Source organism: Pan paniscus, chromosome 6, assembly GCF_029289425.2.
Source record: "Pan paniscus chromosome 6, NHGRI_mPanPan1-v2.0_pri, whole genome shotgun sequence".
NCBI classification, from domain to species: domain Eukaryota; kingdom Metazoa; phylum Chordata; class Mammalia; order Primates; family Hominidae; genus Pan; species Pan paniscus.
In genome coordinates, this window is record NC_073255.2 from 100,749,439 (window position 1) to 100,768,358 (window position 18,920).

Here is an 18,920-nt window from a genome sequence, read left to right on the forward strand (position 1 = left end):
CCTATACATATATAACACATAAATTATATATATATTTGAATATTTTCTATTGATGCACTTTGTCCATGATATTCAAAGAACATACTTGACCAAAAATATAGGTAATTTTCATTTTTTGAAATTTCATTAACTTGGAAAAATTTATATTTTATCTCATTGATTTAAATATGGACTATTTGATTGTAATATAAAAATTTCATACATCTTTCAAAAAGCTTCCAGGTCATGAAAGGCAAGGGATGATTGAGGACCTATCAGATTGGAGGAGATATAGGAGTCAAACAATTAAATGCAATGTGGGATCCTAAATTGGATCCTGGACCAGAAAAAAAATAAATGGGTTTGTGGAGAAGCTCAACATTTGTATAAGGCTTATAGATATTTTAATATTATCATATATATGTTAATTTCCAGGGTTTGATCATTTTATTGGGATTAGAAGTTAACATTAGTAACGTTGGGCAAAGAGTGGACAAAAGGAATGTCTGTATTATTTTTGGAAATCCAAAATTATTTCCAAATAAAAAGTCCACCATTAGCTTTGGCTTATAAAAGAACACAAACAAACAAAACTCCAGCATAAGTTGACAGAGTTCAAATTGAGTAGAAATAGGGGAATTTGTTCCTTAGAAGAATTCAAGACAGATTTTTAATTTCCTGTATAAGAATGTCTTATATTCCTACAACCAGTGACCGTATTTCTTAATACAGCAATAACTGCGGAGCATTGTAATACCATGTGCATTAAAACATATGATTAATGAAAAGAATGATGCAAGTATGTACCATTTAGTACCTCCTCATATTAATGATCATGTCATCAATGTCTTTTATGTTCAAATGTATATCCTACTTATTTTTTTACATTTCTCAAAACACGATTTTTGATATAAAAAGTGATGTTTTCCAAAATGTCATGAGTCATCTAAAATGAAATCCAAATGTCAGTACATATGTCAATCTGACATTAGAATAAAAACTGGCTAGCCATATGTAGAAAGCTGAAACTGGATCCCTTCCTTACACCTTATACAAAAATTAATTCAAGATGGATTAAAGATGTACATGTTAGACCTAAAACCATAATAATCCCAGCAGAAAACCTAGGCATTACCATTCAGGACATAGGCATGGGCAAGGACTTCATGTCTAAAACACCAAAAGCAATGGCAACAAAGCCAAAATTGACAAATGGGATCTAATTAAACTAAAGAGCCTCTGCACAGCAAAAGAAACTACCATCAGAGTGAACAGGCAACCTACGAAATGGGAGAAAATTTTTGCAACCTACTCATCTGACAAAGGGCTAATATCCAGAATCTACAACGAACTCAAACAAATTTACAAGCAAAAAACAAACAACCCCATCAAAAAGTGGGCAAAGGATATGAACAGACACTTCTCAAAAGAAGACATTTATGCAGCCAAAAGACAGATTAAAAAATGCTCACCATCACTGGCCATCAGAGAAATGTAAATCAAAACCACAATGAGATACCATCTCACACCAGTTAGAATGGCAATCATTAAAAAGTCAGGAAACAACAGGTGCTGGAGAGGATGTGGAGAAATAGGAACACTTTTACACTGTTGGTGGGACTGTAAACTAGTTCAACCATTGTGGAAGTCAGTGTGGCGATTCCTCAGGGATCTAGAACTAGAAATACCATTTGACCCAGCCATCCCATTACTGGGTATATACCCAAAGGACTATAAATCATGCTGCTATAAAGACACATGCACACGTATGTTTATTGCGGGACTATTCACAATAGCAAAGACTTGGAACCAACCCAAATGTCCAACAATGATAGACTGGATTAAGAAAATGTGGCACATATACACCATGGAATACTATGCAGCCATCAAAAATGATGAGTTCATGTCCTTTGTAGGGACATGGATGAAATTGGAAATCATCATTCCCAGTAAACTATCGCAAGGACAAAAAACCAAACACCGCATGTTTTCATTCATAGATGGGAATTGAACAGTGAGAACACACGGACACAGGGTGGGGAACATCACACATTGGGGCCTGTTGTGTGGTGGGGGAAGGGGGGAGGGATAGCATTAGGAGATATACCTAATGCTACATGACGAGTTAATGGGTGCAGCACACCAGCATGGCACATGTATACATATGTAACTAACCTGCACATTGTGCACATGTACCCTAAAACTTAAAGTATAATAATAAAAAAATGCAAAACAAAACAAAACAAAAAAAACAAAAAAAACATTAGATTATATGATTTGCTTTACCTGAAACTGTGTGATCCTTTGAGTCTCTTGTTATTTTTATCCTTGCGTGAGGAAAGATGTAGTGCATAGTTTTCCCGTTCATCTGTATAATCTAAGACATACATGTAGTAAGGTAAAAAACCAACATTAAAGACACTTAAAGTGTAATATACATAATTAGAATGGTTCATTTCAAAGCACATTGATTAAATCAATGGAACGTAGTAGGAGATTCTCACATCATGGCAATTTAAACATCTTACACTAACACTATATAATGATATTACTGGTTCTGAGTTCTTATGGTGTTTGCATTTATAACCAATTGCTCTTGCAAAATGATTTGTTGTATTTGAAAAATTAATAAGTGCATGCAATAGGTTCTGAAGAATGTTTGTTACTACAGTAGTACGCAGTCAATATTGATGACCTCGGATATAGAATGTATTTGGAAAATTGCCAGCTGTTGATTTTGCTCTGGACAGTCTAGGAAAAGCATTTTTAATTTTCAGCAATTAAGTTGTGCTGAGGGAGAAAAAATAGAGAAGATCCCCCTACTTTGACATCTCTGTCATCATAATTAGGATTACTTTATGTTTGTGTTTATTGATTTATTGTGGCATTGTACTTCTGCTGAGCAGATGTACTAGAAGTTTCATTGTAAACTAGATGCAGAGACTAATTCTATATAAATAAATAAAGACTTTGTTCACTTTAATACTTTTTAAAATTCAAAGCTTGCATTATTGATAGTGTTATGTCTCCTAGACATTCCTTAGGGTAGAAGAAGTAACACTTAAAGCTACTGTTGCAAATCTGTGATTTCAATTCTCATTATTGAGACTTGAATATGAGAATATTATAGACAGCATTATCTGTGTTTCCACCTGGTGAAACATCGTTTCTGAAACAAAAGTAAATTAGCGAATGCAAACTTGTGCTTTATATTTCATGGAACTTTGCTTTCAAAAGAGATTTGTGAAATAAAGAAAGACAGAAATAGTAAAATATTTACTCTTATCTATGTTAACAGGATTTTATTTGTATGGAATTTTGTATGTATTGTCATAGGAAAATTTTTGACTTAAATTACAACCAAAATAAAGTTTAATATAGGTAAAACTTTCATATTACCTATTTTAGAATATGTTTAAGAAGTGTGTTCCCAAAAGATAAAACAGAATTTAGAACTAAAGAGGTATACATTTTGTGAAGAAAGATTCCTTAGAAAACTTTTGTGAACTTAATGTGTCCTAGTATTTCCAGCTGTAAAATTGTTAGAATTCTGGATATTAAAAATAAAACAGGTATTTAAAAAACTGAAGCTAAAATTACAGCCTTTAGCTTTTATCCTCTTTAGGAAAGAATAAGCTTAAGCAGACCTTAGATTAACATAAAATACTCCCTAAACAACAGCAGAATCCTGTTAAGTCCAGGAATATTATGTGAATTCTGCAGAGTAAAACAAAAATACTGTTTACTAAATTATAAAAATATTAGGGTAAGTATAATAAGTCAATTCAGATAATTCACACTAATGCTAACTTTGTAAACCATTGAAAACCTTATTCATATTTGTAACAAGTGCTTACATTTTTCTTCTTTTTCCCTCTCTTCCCTGCTGTTCACTCTTCTCTCTCCTGTCTCTATCTCTTTTGTCTGTCTCTCAGTCAGCCTCTCACTCTTTCCTTTCTGTTACTTTTTGCCCTCCCCGTATCTTCTTCTCCCACTTTTTTTCCTTCTTCTTCCTCTCTTTTCTTTTCCTAATACGCTTAAAAATCTTTATTTTTTACTAAAAATAAAATCATATGCATTGAAAATTTTGTAACTGTTAGGTGTAACTGAACTTTGCTTTGGTACTGCAGGTAATTCAGTAAAATTGGTGGATGTTACTTTGTTTTATTTCAATCTCTTCTAATCTCAGGTATTAGTTAATAATAATTCCAAAAAGTTATTCTTTCCATTTGGTCAAAAATAAACTAAGAAAACACAATTTTGCCTTTTAGTATTCTTTCCAATTTTCAGGCTGGGGAGACGTTGATGTAATCTCACAGTGCATCTATCACACAGTTTAGAAGAGTCATCATCAGGCTTCCTAATTTTTTCACCAGTTTTATCAAATAGCCACTATTACCTTTTATTTTATCATAGAAGGAATGTTGAACATATTAATTTTCTTGAATATTGCTTTAGGACATCTCATACAATCTCCTATAGTTTCAGAGACTGTCTACCCTGTCTGCAAGCAGCTTCATAAATCCACTTAATAAATCAGAAACACAAAGCTGCTATAATTATGATCAATATGACCAAAAGTCTATCTGTCTTCCATGTATGAATTAGATGTACGAGCTAGATGAATCTCAGCTTTTTAGTAACCACAGAGGGTGAATGTTGAGAGAGTCCTGTAGCAGATGGGGTTACGGGTAGGTGTTGCTAACGCCAAATAAGAGTAGGCACAAAGCCAAGGGGCAGAACTGATGTCAAGTGGTGCTACATTCCTCTCCCCAAGGGGATGGTCTCTGTTACCATTGTCTTTTGGTGATTCCTCATTGATAGAATTATTGCCTATAGGCCTCCCAGAAAGAGGGCTGTTCTTTCCTACCTACAAATATTTCAAAGAGTTATTTTCATGAATCAAGCCTGTATATATAAACAGTTTGTTAACAAAAAGGGAATGAATTGAGCCCTTTACTTCACACACGGAAGACAGGTAGCCTTCATGTCCTTTTTGTTAACATACTGTGTATTCATACAGACATCCATTCCCTCACTTAAATACTACACATTCTAGATGCAGGAGACAGAGTGCCTTGCTGAGTTCCTAGCACCGTATGCATATACAACATGGTAGTTGGAATAGAGAGCTGCTGCTCTCAAGAAGCTCACAGCCCAAGACATAATACATGGGGCACCACTGGAGCACAAAGGAAAAACACTTACCCCAGATTTCTGGGGAAGTGGGGGTGGTAGTGTCAGGGGAGCCTTCTTGCATCATGGGGCAGTTACATGGACACCTGGGTGATGATTAGGGTTTGCCAAGGGATGAGTGGAGGAAAAGTGTCCAAGGAGCGAAAACAGAACATTCAAATTCCTAGAATCAAGAGAAAGAGTGGCTCTTTCATGGGAGCTTAATGTACCTCAATGCAGCAGTTGCGTAGGAATTGCAGATGATGTGAGCATTAAGTGCAGAAAGTGAAGGGATTTTATAATAGTCAAGAAGTGCTGACCTTTACAACCACCCTGTGAAAGGTATTAGCATTATTTATAGAGTAAGTGACTAAAGCAAAATTAAAAAATAAGAGATTAGGTTATCTGTGCAATTCACAAAGCAGTGCTGAATTTCTACTGAAGATGGCAGAGGTTAAGCATATAGATAGATCAATAGATAGATAGATAGATAGACAGATAGATAGACAGATAGATACACACACACATACACACATATAAGTATACACATATATTTGAAATGAAACAAATATGGACTTTAAGATTCGGTTTATTTTTATAATTAATATGATTGTGTGTCTAATAAAAAATTTTCAGAAATATTTTTCTATCCCTCTAATGTTTGTCTTATGTAAACTAGTTTTAAAAGCAGATAAATTAGTGTTTGCATTAGTATTATTGGTTTTATTACTTTTGCCTCCAAAGCATTTTATGAATATGATTTCTTGTTATGCATATGTTTTCAAATAAAAGCATCTGAGTTTATTAGTACCAAGAGCTCAATATTAGCTTTTTATGATTAGAGATGCAAAGAAGTTAATAACATGAGAATGCCATTTTGTAATTCTCCAAGCCAAAATATAGTTATGATGAGTTAAAGAGGGAGACAGTATTTGAAGATAAATATTAATGCAAAAAGCATGAATTTTGAATTTTATATAATTCAACTTTTGAACTTCATTATTCATGTAAATAAATGTATGTTATAGTAGAATCGATTTAGAAAAAATGATAAAGAAAAACAAATTATTGTCACAAAAGTCAGCACATTTGTTACTTATTTGGGCAAGGGAGTGGTTATGATCTGGAAGGGACATACAGGGGTTTCAGGGACAGGCAATGTTCCTTTTTTTGGCCTGTGTGGCGGTTTCATGGCTGTTCACTTTTAATCAGCTTATAACTTTGCATAGTTGCAGTTTCAATATTACATATATAGTTTTTTGTTTGTATGTTAGATGTGAAAATGTAAAATATTATACAAATGTAAAAAATTACTTTTAGCAAGAATATACACATTATTATATTCACCTAACAAGTATGTCTACTTGAGCAGACATAGCAAGAAATTTATTAAATGATTCTCAAAAATACCTTCTCTGCTTAATTTTGACATTATATTGGTCTATAATTATATATTATTTAAACCATTATTACTATGTACCCAGTAGACCAAAACCATAAATCTGTATATGTTAGTAACATTAAATTAGAAACAAGAATGTCCTTAAAGGTATGAATATTTCATTTACATATTTTTGGGCTGTACGCATTACTTTAAATATATCCTCAAAGAATATTAGTTTGATAAATTAGGTGGAAAAGACTATTCTCAGTGCCCGTGGAAATAGTAGTGCTGCTTGTTAATTACAAGCTGCCCTGTTTATTATATAGTTTATCTTACTATGATTTTGTTAAAGTATCTGTGTTTTCTTTGACTGGATCTAGGTTTGTGGGAAACACTAAACTTCAGAGAAACAAATGAGATGGGGAAGATATAACAAGTATTCCATTTTAGAGAGATTCATATAATAAACACATTTAAAGAAGTTATTTTTAACTGACAAATTTATTATCTTAGTAATTATAGATAAAAGGAGCTAAATTTAAGATTTTAAATGTGCAGAATAATTTTATTAATTTTCTTACTTTCTAGCCATATCTATTTGATGAGAGTTGAAACACAACCACAAATACAATTTCAATAGCAAGACAAGCTAATGAAAGCATAATTCAATACAGGCTGATATGTTTACATGAAGTAGAATAATGGAATTATATTGACATTTTAATGGAGGTAAATACACGCCTAAACAAAATATGTATTGAAGATATGAAAAACTAAAGATAGAAATTTATAGTAGAGAGGAATTCAAAAGATTCTAGAAAATATGATAGCATATAGAAAAACAGAACAAAATTCTAAGAAAAAATTCTGTTTAATAGGTAGAAATTTGTCTATGAAAACTTAAATTGCTTAGAAATAAATCAAAGAGTATAGACAATGTATTTTAGACAGTACTTATAAATGTCAAAGCCTTGTTTTCTTTTATACCTCAATATGACCAACACTGAATTATAGTAAGTCTATATGGATCTTCTCAGTTGTTTAAAATATGGTTGTTTTCTATTTCAATTAATCACTAAACAGGATGATTAGGAGTTAATGTAAATAAAATAAGTCAACTATTTTGGATATTTCAATAATCATAATGAGTACACAACCTGCAAATATCTGATCTGCTAAGGCAATTGATTAAAGGCCACTTGGCTTACCTGAAGACTCTCCTTCAATTCACTCAACTCTTAGTCTCGTAGTTGTATTTCAAAATTCAATTCAAACATCACCTCATTTCTCAAAAGTGAGTGAGATCATGAATTTTGGTATCATATTTAATTCTGAAATGTACCTCTAAGTTTCAATTTCTTCCTCTATAAGAATACACTGATTAGTAATATCTACTTTATGTGAGTTGTTCCATATATAAAATTCAAAAATACGTAACAAAACAACCAACATTTCCATATAATAGATCCACTAAAATATCAGCTTCCTTTCTCCTCCAGGTTAAGCGTTCTTTCTATCCCAGCTCACTCGGTTTGGCCATGCTCTCACTTGCTCTTAGCATCTGAACATGTTGTTATTGGAAAGCACTGAAAATTACCCAAATCTATTTCACCCAATTGCTTGTAAGCTCTCAGAGCTCCATGTATTCTTCTTGTATAGCTGTCCTGGATATGTTATACAAACTTAATAATGATCTGTTGGAGGAATGAATCACTTAAATTGGTAGAAGTATCACAGCTATGCTCCATTTTCAGTCAGTCATAGCTGATGAAGTGAGCTGTGTTACTCCTTTATGTTATTGGAAAAAATCATTTGTGAAATTAATAAACAAACATCTCATTCCTTTTAGGACAATTAAGACCATTCTAGGGTAGAATTGAGTCTTTTTTGATAAATCTAAAAGAAATTGCTAAATATAGCACTTACTTGCTCTTGATGTTGACTGAGTGGTCTAGAGTGGACCAATCTTTCCGGCAGTTTTCGGTCCAGACCATGTCCATTTTCCAAACGAGACTCCCTGGGTTTATCAAACCAATCTGTTTCCTCACGACGCAGATGATAGGCTTTGGACACCAAGGAAACATCATACATTGCAACGGCAAGTAATATAGATGATTGAGGGCAGCAGATGTTCTGTAGTACTAGCATGCACTAGGCTTGTTAACCATACATGCATTTCAAACACATCTCCCCTTGGGACTAGAAAAATTATTTTTGTTATTATGCCAAAAATCAAATTATGTCAAAAAATTTAAACCATAGAATAGCCTAGAAAAAATGATGCACACAGATGTTCACAATCTCAGAGCAAAACAAAATCAAATTTTAAATCAGGAGAAAAAAGAAATTTAGATAGTGATAAAATAAATAAATGAACAAGTGGTCATTCTTCAAAAGGATCATTCTATTTAACCTCAGCCCATCAGTTCCCACATCCACACATTCTCTCCCACACTCTCCCCACAACCCACTACAAATTTTTTTTAAGGTAGGCCGATGGGTGCAGCAAACCACCATGGCACATGTATACCTATGCAACAAACCTGCACATTCTGCACATGTATCCCAGAACTTAAAGTATAATACAAAAATTAAAACAAAAAGTATTCCTTGTGTATGGAAGTTTCTGTCACTTTCCCACCATTACATCAACCCAGTGCCAATAAGTTGTTGCTGGCTTTAACATTATTTTTTGAAAATATGACATTTCTATGACATTCACAATGAACAAAAACATTTGTTTCTAAGAGAATTCTTGTGTTATTGTTAGGAACATGTGTGCCATGATTACTTAGTAGCCTAATATTAAAAATAACTCTATTATAATTGTTAAATAAAAATAAAATGATTTTTTTTAAGAGAAGCACTGATTTAGAAAATAGATTGAAGACTTGGTTGCCTGCTTTTTATACTCACACTGTGACAAAATTTCACAGCATACTTTTTTGAAAATGCAACTATATTTAAGGTACACAATTATTATTTTAAATTAAATTTCATTCATTAGTATCTCATAGGTCTTTTCAAGATATTCTATAATGACTGAACATCTTATTTTCCCTAATATATAGAATTTTCCTTTTAATAAATTGTTTTAGTCTTTGTAAAAGAATCTCTAATTAACAGTCTCTGGAAATACTTTGTTGCTTCCTGCTTCCTAAACAGTAGAAGGAACAAGGCTCCTCAAGTGCTTATCCTTTAAAGATTTGTTGATGATGTTGTCAACCTCCACTTTCTTGAAACTCCAGCTTCTAGAATGCCATACAATAGCTTTATTTTTCTATCTACATTCCTGACCATCATCTCTTCCAAAACCTCCTCCCAACCTTTTCCCCTAGGCCATTTCCATCATTTCATTGCTGCCGGGGATGGCAAACCCACAGCATATGTACCACTACTCACCTCTATACCTCCTGTGGTCAACACTGCTACTTAACCATGGCATTTTCCTCTCAGAATACAAAATGAGCAACGATGTGTCATGGGTTAATCAGTCTTAGATTTGAGAAAATACATTAACACATATCTGTTTTGTGATTGCATATGTACTTGACTGATCTCACCTATTCTAAGCTGCTTAAAGGCAAAGCTCATATTGTCTTTTTTCTCCCCTTCCCTCAATACTAAAATCAATGCCCTGCACAAGGCATAGCATCCAATAAATATTGGCATGAATGAAGCATAGAATAATTAGTCATCAACTAGAAAAAGTAAACATCCTAATTATGATAAACACATTTAAAATATTAATTTGTCCTTTGAACCTCACTGATGCAGATATTTTTCACAATCTGCTCAATAATTATGGTTTTCCAGTCTTAATTTGAAACCAAGTGACTGAACTTACCAAGAAATTTAGTGTAATAGACATTTGACAAGGAAATACAAAACAAATTCATTATTTAATCATTAGTCTCTTAAAATCTATTAGATTATTCCCAGTGACACTGACACTACTTTTGTCTTACTTCTTACAGGATTTTATTATAGATTTCTCATGAAAATAGAACAATCATTTATACTGATTTTAATACATTAATATCCTTTATGATGTAGTACAAGATTTCATTTGAATATATAACTTTCTTAATTGCATTTTAAATATAATTCTTTGAAATGTGTGTTTTGTTTGGCTGTCCCTATAGAAATAAAGTAGAAGTTCAACCTGACCCAAATTCTGTCAATTTATTACCAATAATTCTGATTATGTACTTTGATTTTGTTATTTTTTATAATAACCCTATGTGTAACTGAATAAAGATGACTATCATCCTTTGCACAGGAATTTACAATCATCCAAGAGCAAGCAGATTAAATGAATCTGCTTTTGTATTGAATTTTGTTTTCATTATTTAGAACTAGTTGTACATAAATGCTAATTGTTTATAACTGTCTCATCTTTCATGGTAAAATCTCAGTGAAAAAGTAAATTTTATAGCAAAAAAAATTCTGAATTAGTTCAAATCGTTTGAAGGAGACTAACAGTATTTTTTTTTTAAACTTGACAATATTTTCTTGAATTCCTAAAAGTAAAATACAAATAAGTTATTTCTGGATCTAGTACTGTCCGCAGGCTACAGTTACATAAACAGTTTAATTCTTCTCAGTATCAAATATCGGTGAAATATATATACTTTTAAAAAGACTGTATATATTGGAGGACATGAGATGAAGCACATTTTTTTTTTTTGAGACGAAGTCTCACTCTGTCGCCAGGCGGGAGTGCAGTGGCGCGATCTCAACTCACTGCAACCTCCACCTTCCAGGTTCAAACAATTCTCCTGCCTCAGGCTCCCAAGTAGCTGGGACTACAGACGTGTGCCACGACGCCCAGCTAATTTTTGTATTTTTAGTAGAGATGGGGTTTCACCATGTTGGCTAGGATGGTCTCGATCTCTTGACATCGTGATCCACCTGCCTCAGCCTCCCAAAGTGCTGGAATTACAGGCGTGAGCCACCACGTCCGGCCTGTTTCTAGCGTGCTTCAAGCTAAAAATATTAATAAATATTAAGCAACATAAACTATATCTATATAGACTTTTCCTCAAGAAAGATATTTCAACATCAACAAATCTTTTAGAATATATCTAATGACTGTCTTATATCCTATAACTTATACAGTTTAATTGAATTTGGAAAAGCACACAACAAATAATTTGAAAGCAATTAAATTTGTTTTGTTCACAGGATACTAAATAACCTGTAGAATGTTATACTATTCAAAATTATCTTAGTACATTCAAATATAGATATAGCATATATTTGCTAAAAATCTGTTAAAAATTTCTAATACTTCATGAGTTAATAAATGTCAGGAATTATTGATTGGAAAAAAGTAGTTTCTTCTATTTTTTTAAATACTGAAGGAATTCAAGATTTCAAACGAAAAGTACACCATTACTCATTAGAAGAAAAATAGTATGCTTATGTGATACATAAACAAAGAAAATATATAACATTTTACTACATACATCATTTAGAAGTAATCACTACAATTCACACACATACCATTACATATGTAATTCATATATAATTGCTATAGTTTTTCTGCCCCAATTTATATCAACATAATCTTTATGAATAATTTCCTTATCTGCTTAATTTTAAAATATATTTTAGTTTAATTTCATTTAAATTTTAATTGCTTTACTTCTTTGGTATCATCTTTACACACTTCATAATTTTATATGCTGCATGGTATCTCATCCTCTATTTTATCAAAACAATGTTTTTCACACAGTCTTTGATGATTATGACCTATACATCATTCAAACATATAAAAGGGAAATAGAATATTCTGTTATTTTTATATGGCTCTACATATATGTAAGTGCCATGTATTGGGATATATAGAAACATCTAAATATCTGGCAGCATGTTGACAAAATATCTATGATGATAAATCAAACTCTCTTTAGATATATGCTCATCATGTACACACAATCTTAAGGCATTTCGTTATGCCATTGACCCTCTAGGGTTTTTGTTTTATTTTGTTATTTTATAGACATGACTATTGGATAAACTCTTTACGCTTCTGCAATTGCCATTTTCTACCTATAAAATGTTTATAAAATGTGGATTGTAAAAAGTAAGGAAATACTAAAGACTGTTCCCACATGATATCATAATTCTTGCAATGTACATTTATCCAAATAATCATCTAAATAAAAAACCCACAAATTGAGTATTTTATTCAATTAACTAATTGTCAATAAAAATGGTCAATCCAATAGCCTGTAGAGACGAAAACAAATCAGAAAATGACTAATCTATTGGAATTTCACAAACAAAAGCAGTTTGTCCTCCTTCAGATACAGTGATTATTTTAGTTCAATAAAAAAATCTATTAAAATCCAGATTTGAATTCCTAAAATCTTATTCATCTAGACAAAGATGTAGGAAAAAAATCCTTTTCACAAAAATGTGTATTTTCCTGTGAGTCCTCAAGAAAGATGTTATGTTTGAAAAGGGAGATGTTCATGTTAGCTTAGTTCTTTGGAGTCTCTAAAGGAAGGAAATAATAATGCTTTTATTTGATCAAAAATATTTTATTTCCAGAACTCCATCTACATCTACATTCAAATGTAAACCAAAGGAGGTGAAAAAAAAAAGGACCAAGAGTCAAGAGTCATGAATCCTCTTGGTATGGGCTAGGCTCTTCACACCTTTGTATCATTCCTCCCTCATCTTCAATATTAGACTTGGACTAGATAATTTTCAAAAATGTTTATGGTTGTATATCTTTAAACACAAAGCTACTTTAAATCAGTTTTTAGTTAAGTATTTACTTGCTCAACATGGAAAACTAGCAAGTCAATTTAGGGCAAATACATGGGATGATACGAAAAACAAAATCAAGAAACCAAAGGAAAAGGCTAAATGGGCAAATCAGGAAGGTTTGGACTCTAAATAACTAAAATCAGAAAAGAAGTTCACAAGGTTTCAATTTTAAAGAATACTTCATACATACTAATACAATTCTTTATTTTCATGTCTTATTTAGTACTAAACTTTCTAGCATATAATGCAAAATTACAAATTTGTAAATAATAGTATTCATCATGAGAGAGAAAGATAAAACAGAAATCTTTTATTTAAGGAAAATAACAAAATTCTACATTATACTAACATCAAGAACTTATCCAAAAGTTCTCAAAAATAGAAAATCTTCTGAACTAATGAACACTGATCTCATAAAGATGCCATAAATGATTTTCTATTACAAAGTCTATCAGAATAGTATTTCATGGCTCTAAACTTTAATAATTTCAGAAACTGAAACTGACCAATAACTTTTAAAATGTATTTTTAAAAATGAAAGAAACTTACAATGAAAAACTTTTCAACTATGGATTTATAGGATGACCATATTTTATTGACAGAATTATTTGATAATGGTTTTAGAAAAGCAGACACCAAAGAAATCAAGCAAACAATCAAGAAACAGAACAATAAAGGAATAAAGTAAAACTAAATAAAGAAAAGCATGCTACAGAATCTATACACATGATAAAATTTCCATTTACAAGAAATAAAATTGAAGTAAACATGCAAAAGACACACCAAGAAAAGTAGGATACATCTCTGGAGAAGGGAAATTAAACATGCAGAAAAATAAGAGTTTGAGTTTTGAGAGTAACAGGGTAGTTTGAGGCCCAATTTACCTTCACTGTCTGACATGGCATGTTGGAAGTCATCCATGATGAATGCTATGTCACGGTCATAGCCTCGAGTCCGTGATTCTTCCCTCATGTGTTGCTGAACTTCAGGCAATGAGTGGCTTGATCCAAACTGATCCCTGGTGTCTGCAGATATTGGTGGCAGGGGTCCAGCTGCAGCCCTGGCCATTCCCATTGGCTGGCCAACAGGACTGAGTGGGCTTTCTTCTTCAGAATTCTGGGCCACAATTGGTATTCTTCCTCTACTTTGACTAATTGGCAAACTGGTCGGCTTAGTTCTGGCAGAGGATGATGCATGACTAAAGGAAACATCTAGAGCTTCAGCCTCTTGAGCTTTCAGTCTTAGGGAAGAGCTAGAAGAATCCCTTTTAATTGATAAATCAAGCCCATAGACAGAGGAAGGTCTGGAGGAAGGTCTGGACCTGCTGCCACTACTGTATGGCTTATCTGCTTCATCCTGCAGAGCTGAGCGTATGGTATTTCCTAATGTGCCCAGTCCTGTGCCAAGAGAAGATCCCATAAATTTTTGTTGGTCTGTAATATTTTTTCTGAGGCCAAAAGTGATGTCATCTTGAAGGAGCCTTGCCCTGGAGGAAATGCCACCAATAGATGAAGTGCTAGAAGTCATATAGCTTGAATAATCAGGTTCAAGGTCTCTACTTTCTTGAATAGGTGAAAATTTTGACATTTTAGGGTCAATTAGTGATTTCTTATGCTTTGACTGCTTTTGATAAAGTATGGCTGCTGGCAGTTGTTTTGCTGCTTGTTTTTCAAGTGTGAGTCTACTGATGCTATACTTCTCAGATTTTGGAAAATGTCTATAGCTAGTATCAGCATGGTAATAATGAGAAAGACCAGCAAGGTGATCTAAGCTCTCTGTCCCTCTACGAAATTCCTGTTTAATCTGATGTTTCAGAAGCTTTAACTCATAAGGATCCTCCATTGGGTCTTCCTCTGCCTTCACATAACTATGCAATCTAGAGGAAGACTGTAAAGGTGCTAGGAAATCTGTCACTTCTTGAGACCGGCGTGTCTCAGTGGTTCGAAGGAGACGGTCTGTTTTTGACAGATCCTTTTCATGAAGGCTAAATGCGGTGCTTAATGCCGCTGTTCCTTTGGTGATCTCTCCAATGTCGTCGATTAGGACATAATTTCGTGGAGTATGGTGATCAATATCTGCATAGAAAGAATCTGCAGATATGCTTGATATTGGACTGCTTGCCATGCTACTTCTTTCCTCCAAACCTATTCTCAAGTCTAAACTATTGTACTTACTACCAAGATGGGAAACAGCATATGTGTTATCAGTAGAAACAGGTGCTATCATAAGGGGTTGGTTGCGAATCACTTCATAGTTTGAGGTTATCTTGGGCTCCAAATATAATGTAGTTTGCCGTGGCTTCTGTTGTATCACCATCATCTGTGAAGGTAACTGATAAGAAGGCTGTGGGGTTGGTGTAGGTTGAACTTGAGGTGTGAAGGACATTGTTGCCACAGCTTGGAATGTTGGCTGAGTCTGATAAGGTGAAACTTGCTGATGGTACAAAGTTTGTTGCTCAAAATGAGACTGTTGAGTGTATGAGGTGGGTGCTTGGGTAGGAAGAGCAGGGGAAGAGTACTGGTATTGTGTGTAAGGACTTGTCGGAGGAACTAGTTGAGATTCTGTTTGGGTTTGTGGTGGTATAAACTGGCTGAATTCAGTTTGGGGAGCAGTTCTTGGTCGCTCAATGCCATGCTGACTTTCTATTCGGGTTGGTCTTGTGCTACTCACTTCACTGTCAGACATGTAATCACGATCCTCAGCTACTCCCTGGAGGTAGGCTCGTTCTCTCTTTTCTCTCTCCTTTAATAGGGCCTCTTTCCTCCTGTTAATTCCCATTTCCAGGTATCGTAGCTTAGCATCAATCTCCTTTTCTTCTTCATCAAGCTCTGCTTGTTTCTTTCGAAGTTTTGCAGACTCCCTTTCCACAAGATCAAGCTCTCTGTCTATGTCCTGGAGAATCTTGGCTCGTGCCATTGTGTTGGTTCTGCAGATCCTTCTCCTGGAAACTGTGCCCATTGTGCTGAATGTGGATTGAGTTCCTGTGGAAATCTCCTCAGGAGGTGGATTTGGCAGAGTTCTTTTAACTTTTTTCTGGGCTCCAGAGGATGTCATGGTTTGAGAACCTTTAGTCTACAATCAAGTAAACAAAATATAGTACTTTAGTATAAAGAAAAATAAAAACCAAATCTACTTCCATGAATTATATTTAATAAAAATGATTTCATGTATGATTTTGCTATCGCAGCATGATAAAATAAAATATATGCATATAATTTCAAGTATTGATCACAAATACAATTAACTGAAAAATAATTTTTTAAATAAATTGGCTAATTATAACTCCTACATTAGCAGTTATAAAAACTTATTTTCAATCTAAATTAATATACATAAGATTATTTACTGAATCTATTTCCAGAGTGTTTTATTAACCATCTAAAATTTAAATTATATTTGTTGGAGATGTTCATTCACCAAGTTAATGCGCCTATCTTCTCATTCCTACTTTTGCCCCCTGGAGTGGCTGTCATTCCCATTTTTTAAATTACATCTTCAAATTATCTAATGTCTTTTTTTTTTTCTAAAAAAGGGATAATCTGGACTAATTTTCTATTTAATATTTCAAGATTTTCATGACTATTTGGTTTTCTTTGACTTTATTATCCTGCAGTATAGTTTCTTTTTAATGCTCTAGTAACTTCCATATGAAGCAAAAAGAACTGACCAATAAAAATCCATTGGAACCTTTTAAAAAATCAGATAAAAGTATAAAGTTGGTGAGTTTTCAGATATTTTTCATTTCATTTGGTTAATTTGTCATAAACTTGCTTTCTAAGAATTGAAGGTCTTGAGAATCATACAATTTTAGAATATCAAAAGACATGAGAGATTACTTTGAGCACTTACAGTTAAAATAAAGTGATGTACTTCAATTTACCTAAGTATTCAGTGGCACATTTACAACTAGATCTCAGGTCTTCTGCTTTCCAGTTGCATAATCTTTACAAGATGCTTCCTTTTCTTTTCTTTCTATTATAATCCAAATACATTAATTCTCCAATTTTCCCCAGTCACCAAATATTGAGAGTAGAAAATAGAAAAAATAAGTCTATAAATATTGTACCTGAAAATTGTGCCTTATTAATTAGATCACATTTTTCCAAGACTCTGTACTTTCATTGCCTTTTTATTATTTCCAAATTAATTTCCTTAATAATTTTTATTTGTTTTCTGTTATCATATTTCTGCTCCCTTCATGTAACCCTACTAGTTGTTCCCTTAATAGACATCATAATATGAAACAAAATCCTAAAGGTTTATTGAAGTTTATATGTTTCTAAGACTTAAAATATTTGGATGGAAATGAATAAATGTTATGAATCTTTGAAATAAGGTAAAGTGACTTTGGAGCAGTAGTTTGTTTTTCCTCATAGAGCAATCCCAATGTATATGGGGTATTGAAGTCCCCAAGGCAGCTGTTTGACATGTCATTTATTTCTTCCTACTCATTCTCAATTCTTTTCATTTTATAAAATACTCACAATTAATCACAGAATTGTTATAAAAATCAAGTGAGACAAATATGTAAAATACTTACTACACATTACAGGCACCCATTAAATATCAATTCCTTTAAAAATCTCTATATTTCTATAGAAAACTATGGTTTCTTGATTAACCCACATTCTAGATCTTTACATATTCTTTCACTTGTAAAAAAGTACACATGTAACATGTTGAATATCAATAGGCCATAATTAAATGGTAGTAAAATAAAAATTAAGATCCTACAATAATTTTCTTGATACTAAAAATATTAACATAGATATGTCATGTTTTTAAAAAAGTTGTTCCACAAAAACATCTTCAGTCCTCTGATTATAACGTTGTTCAACAGGAGGCTGAAAACTACATACTATTTGTTTTTTCTTAATATGTATGTGGTAGATCTGGCATATGCATAAGCATTTGAAAATTTAAAATGTTTACCTATTCTACATGATTATGATTATGAAATGGTTTGACAAAAGGGTGTTTAATTGTGTTACTCAAGACCGTGATGCCTAACAAAGATGTAATAAAAAGAGGAGAATATGAAATGAAAAATATGACCAATATTTTATTCTAATGTTTGGTCACTACCGGAAATTTTAAATATAACCACTGATAACATTTTCATAGTCCAAAGAACTTAATAATGGTTGAAAATTCAAGTCTCTAAGAAGCCCAGCTTAGAAGCTATATTTGAACTTGGAAGTCACTTCTTTTCAAAATGCACATTACAAATAGTTATATATTGTACATATGTGTAAGGTAGGCTTGCACTTCTTGTGTTTACGTGAGAAAAAAGAGAGCAAATACTGACCAATCACTATACTTGTCATATGCTCTTATGTATTGATGGGTGCCGCAAACCACCATGGCACGTGTATACCTAAGTAATAAACCTGCACATTCTGCACATGTATCCCAGAACTTAAAGTATAATTTTTAAAAAAGATAAAAAAATATAGATCATGTCAGGAAAGTTCTAGTGGGAATGAAAATGGAGGAGTACTTGACTATTGAAGAGGCTATAAGCCAAAAGCCTACAGGATCCAGAAGGTAATGGAGTGAATGAGTTGACCTGAGAATTTAAGTTCCATCTGTCAAGGCT

The 18,920-nt window shown here is 32.9% G+C and overlaps 1 protein-coding gene across 4 annotated transcripts in view; it reads right to left on the reverse strand.

Annotated features, from left to right (window-relative positions):
• Positions 1-18,920, reverse strand: part of PCLO (piccolo presynaptic cytomatrix protein) — a 412,454-nt gene that overhangs the window by 148,315 nt on the left and 245,219 nt on the right. For all 4 annotated transcript variants that reach the window (XM_055114599.3, XM_057302898.2, XM_057302897.2 and 1 more), the window contains exons 7-9: positions 14,206-16,393; positions 8,465-8,601; positions 2,266-2,356 (exon numbers count right to left, since the gene is read on the reverse strand). In XM_055114599.3, coding sequence (XP_054970574.2) covers positions 2,266-2,356; positions 8,465-8,601; positions 14,206-16,393 — 2,416 coding nt within the window. The remainder of the gene's footprint in view (positions 1-2,265; positions 2,357-8,464; positions 8,602-14,205; positions 16,394-18,920) is intronic.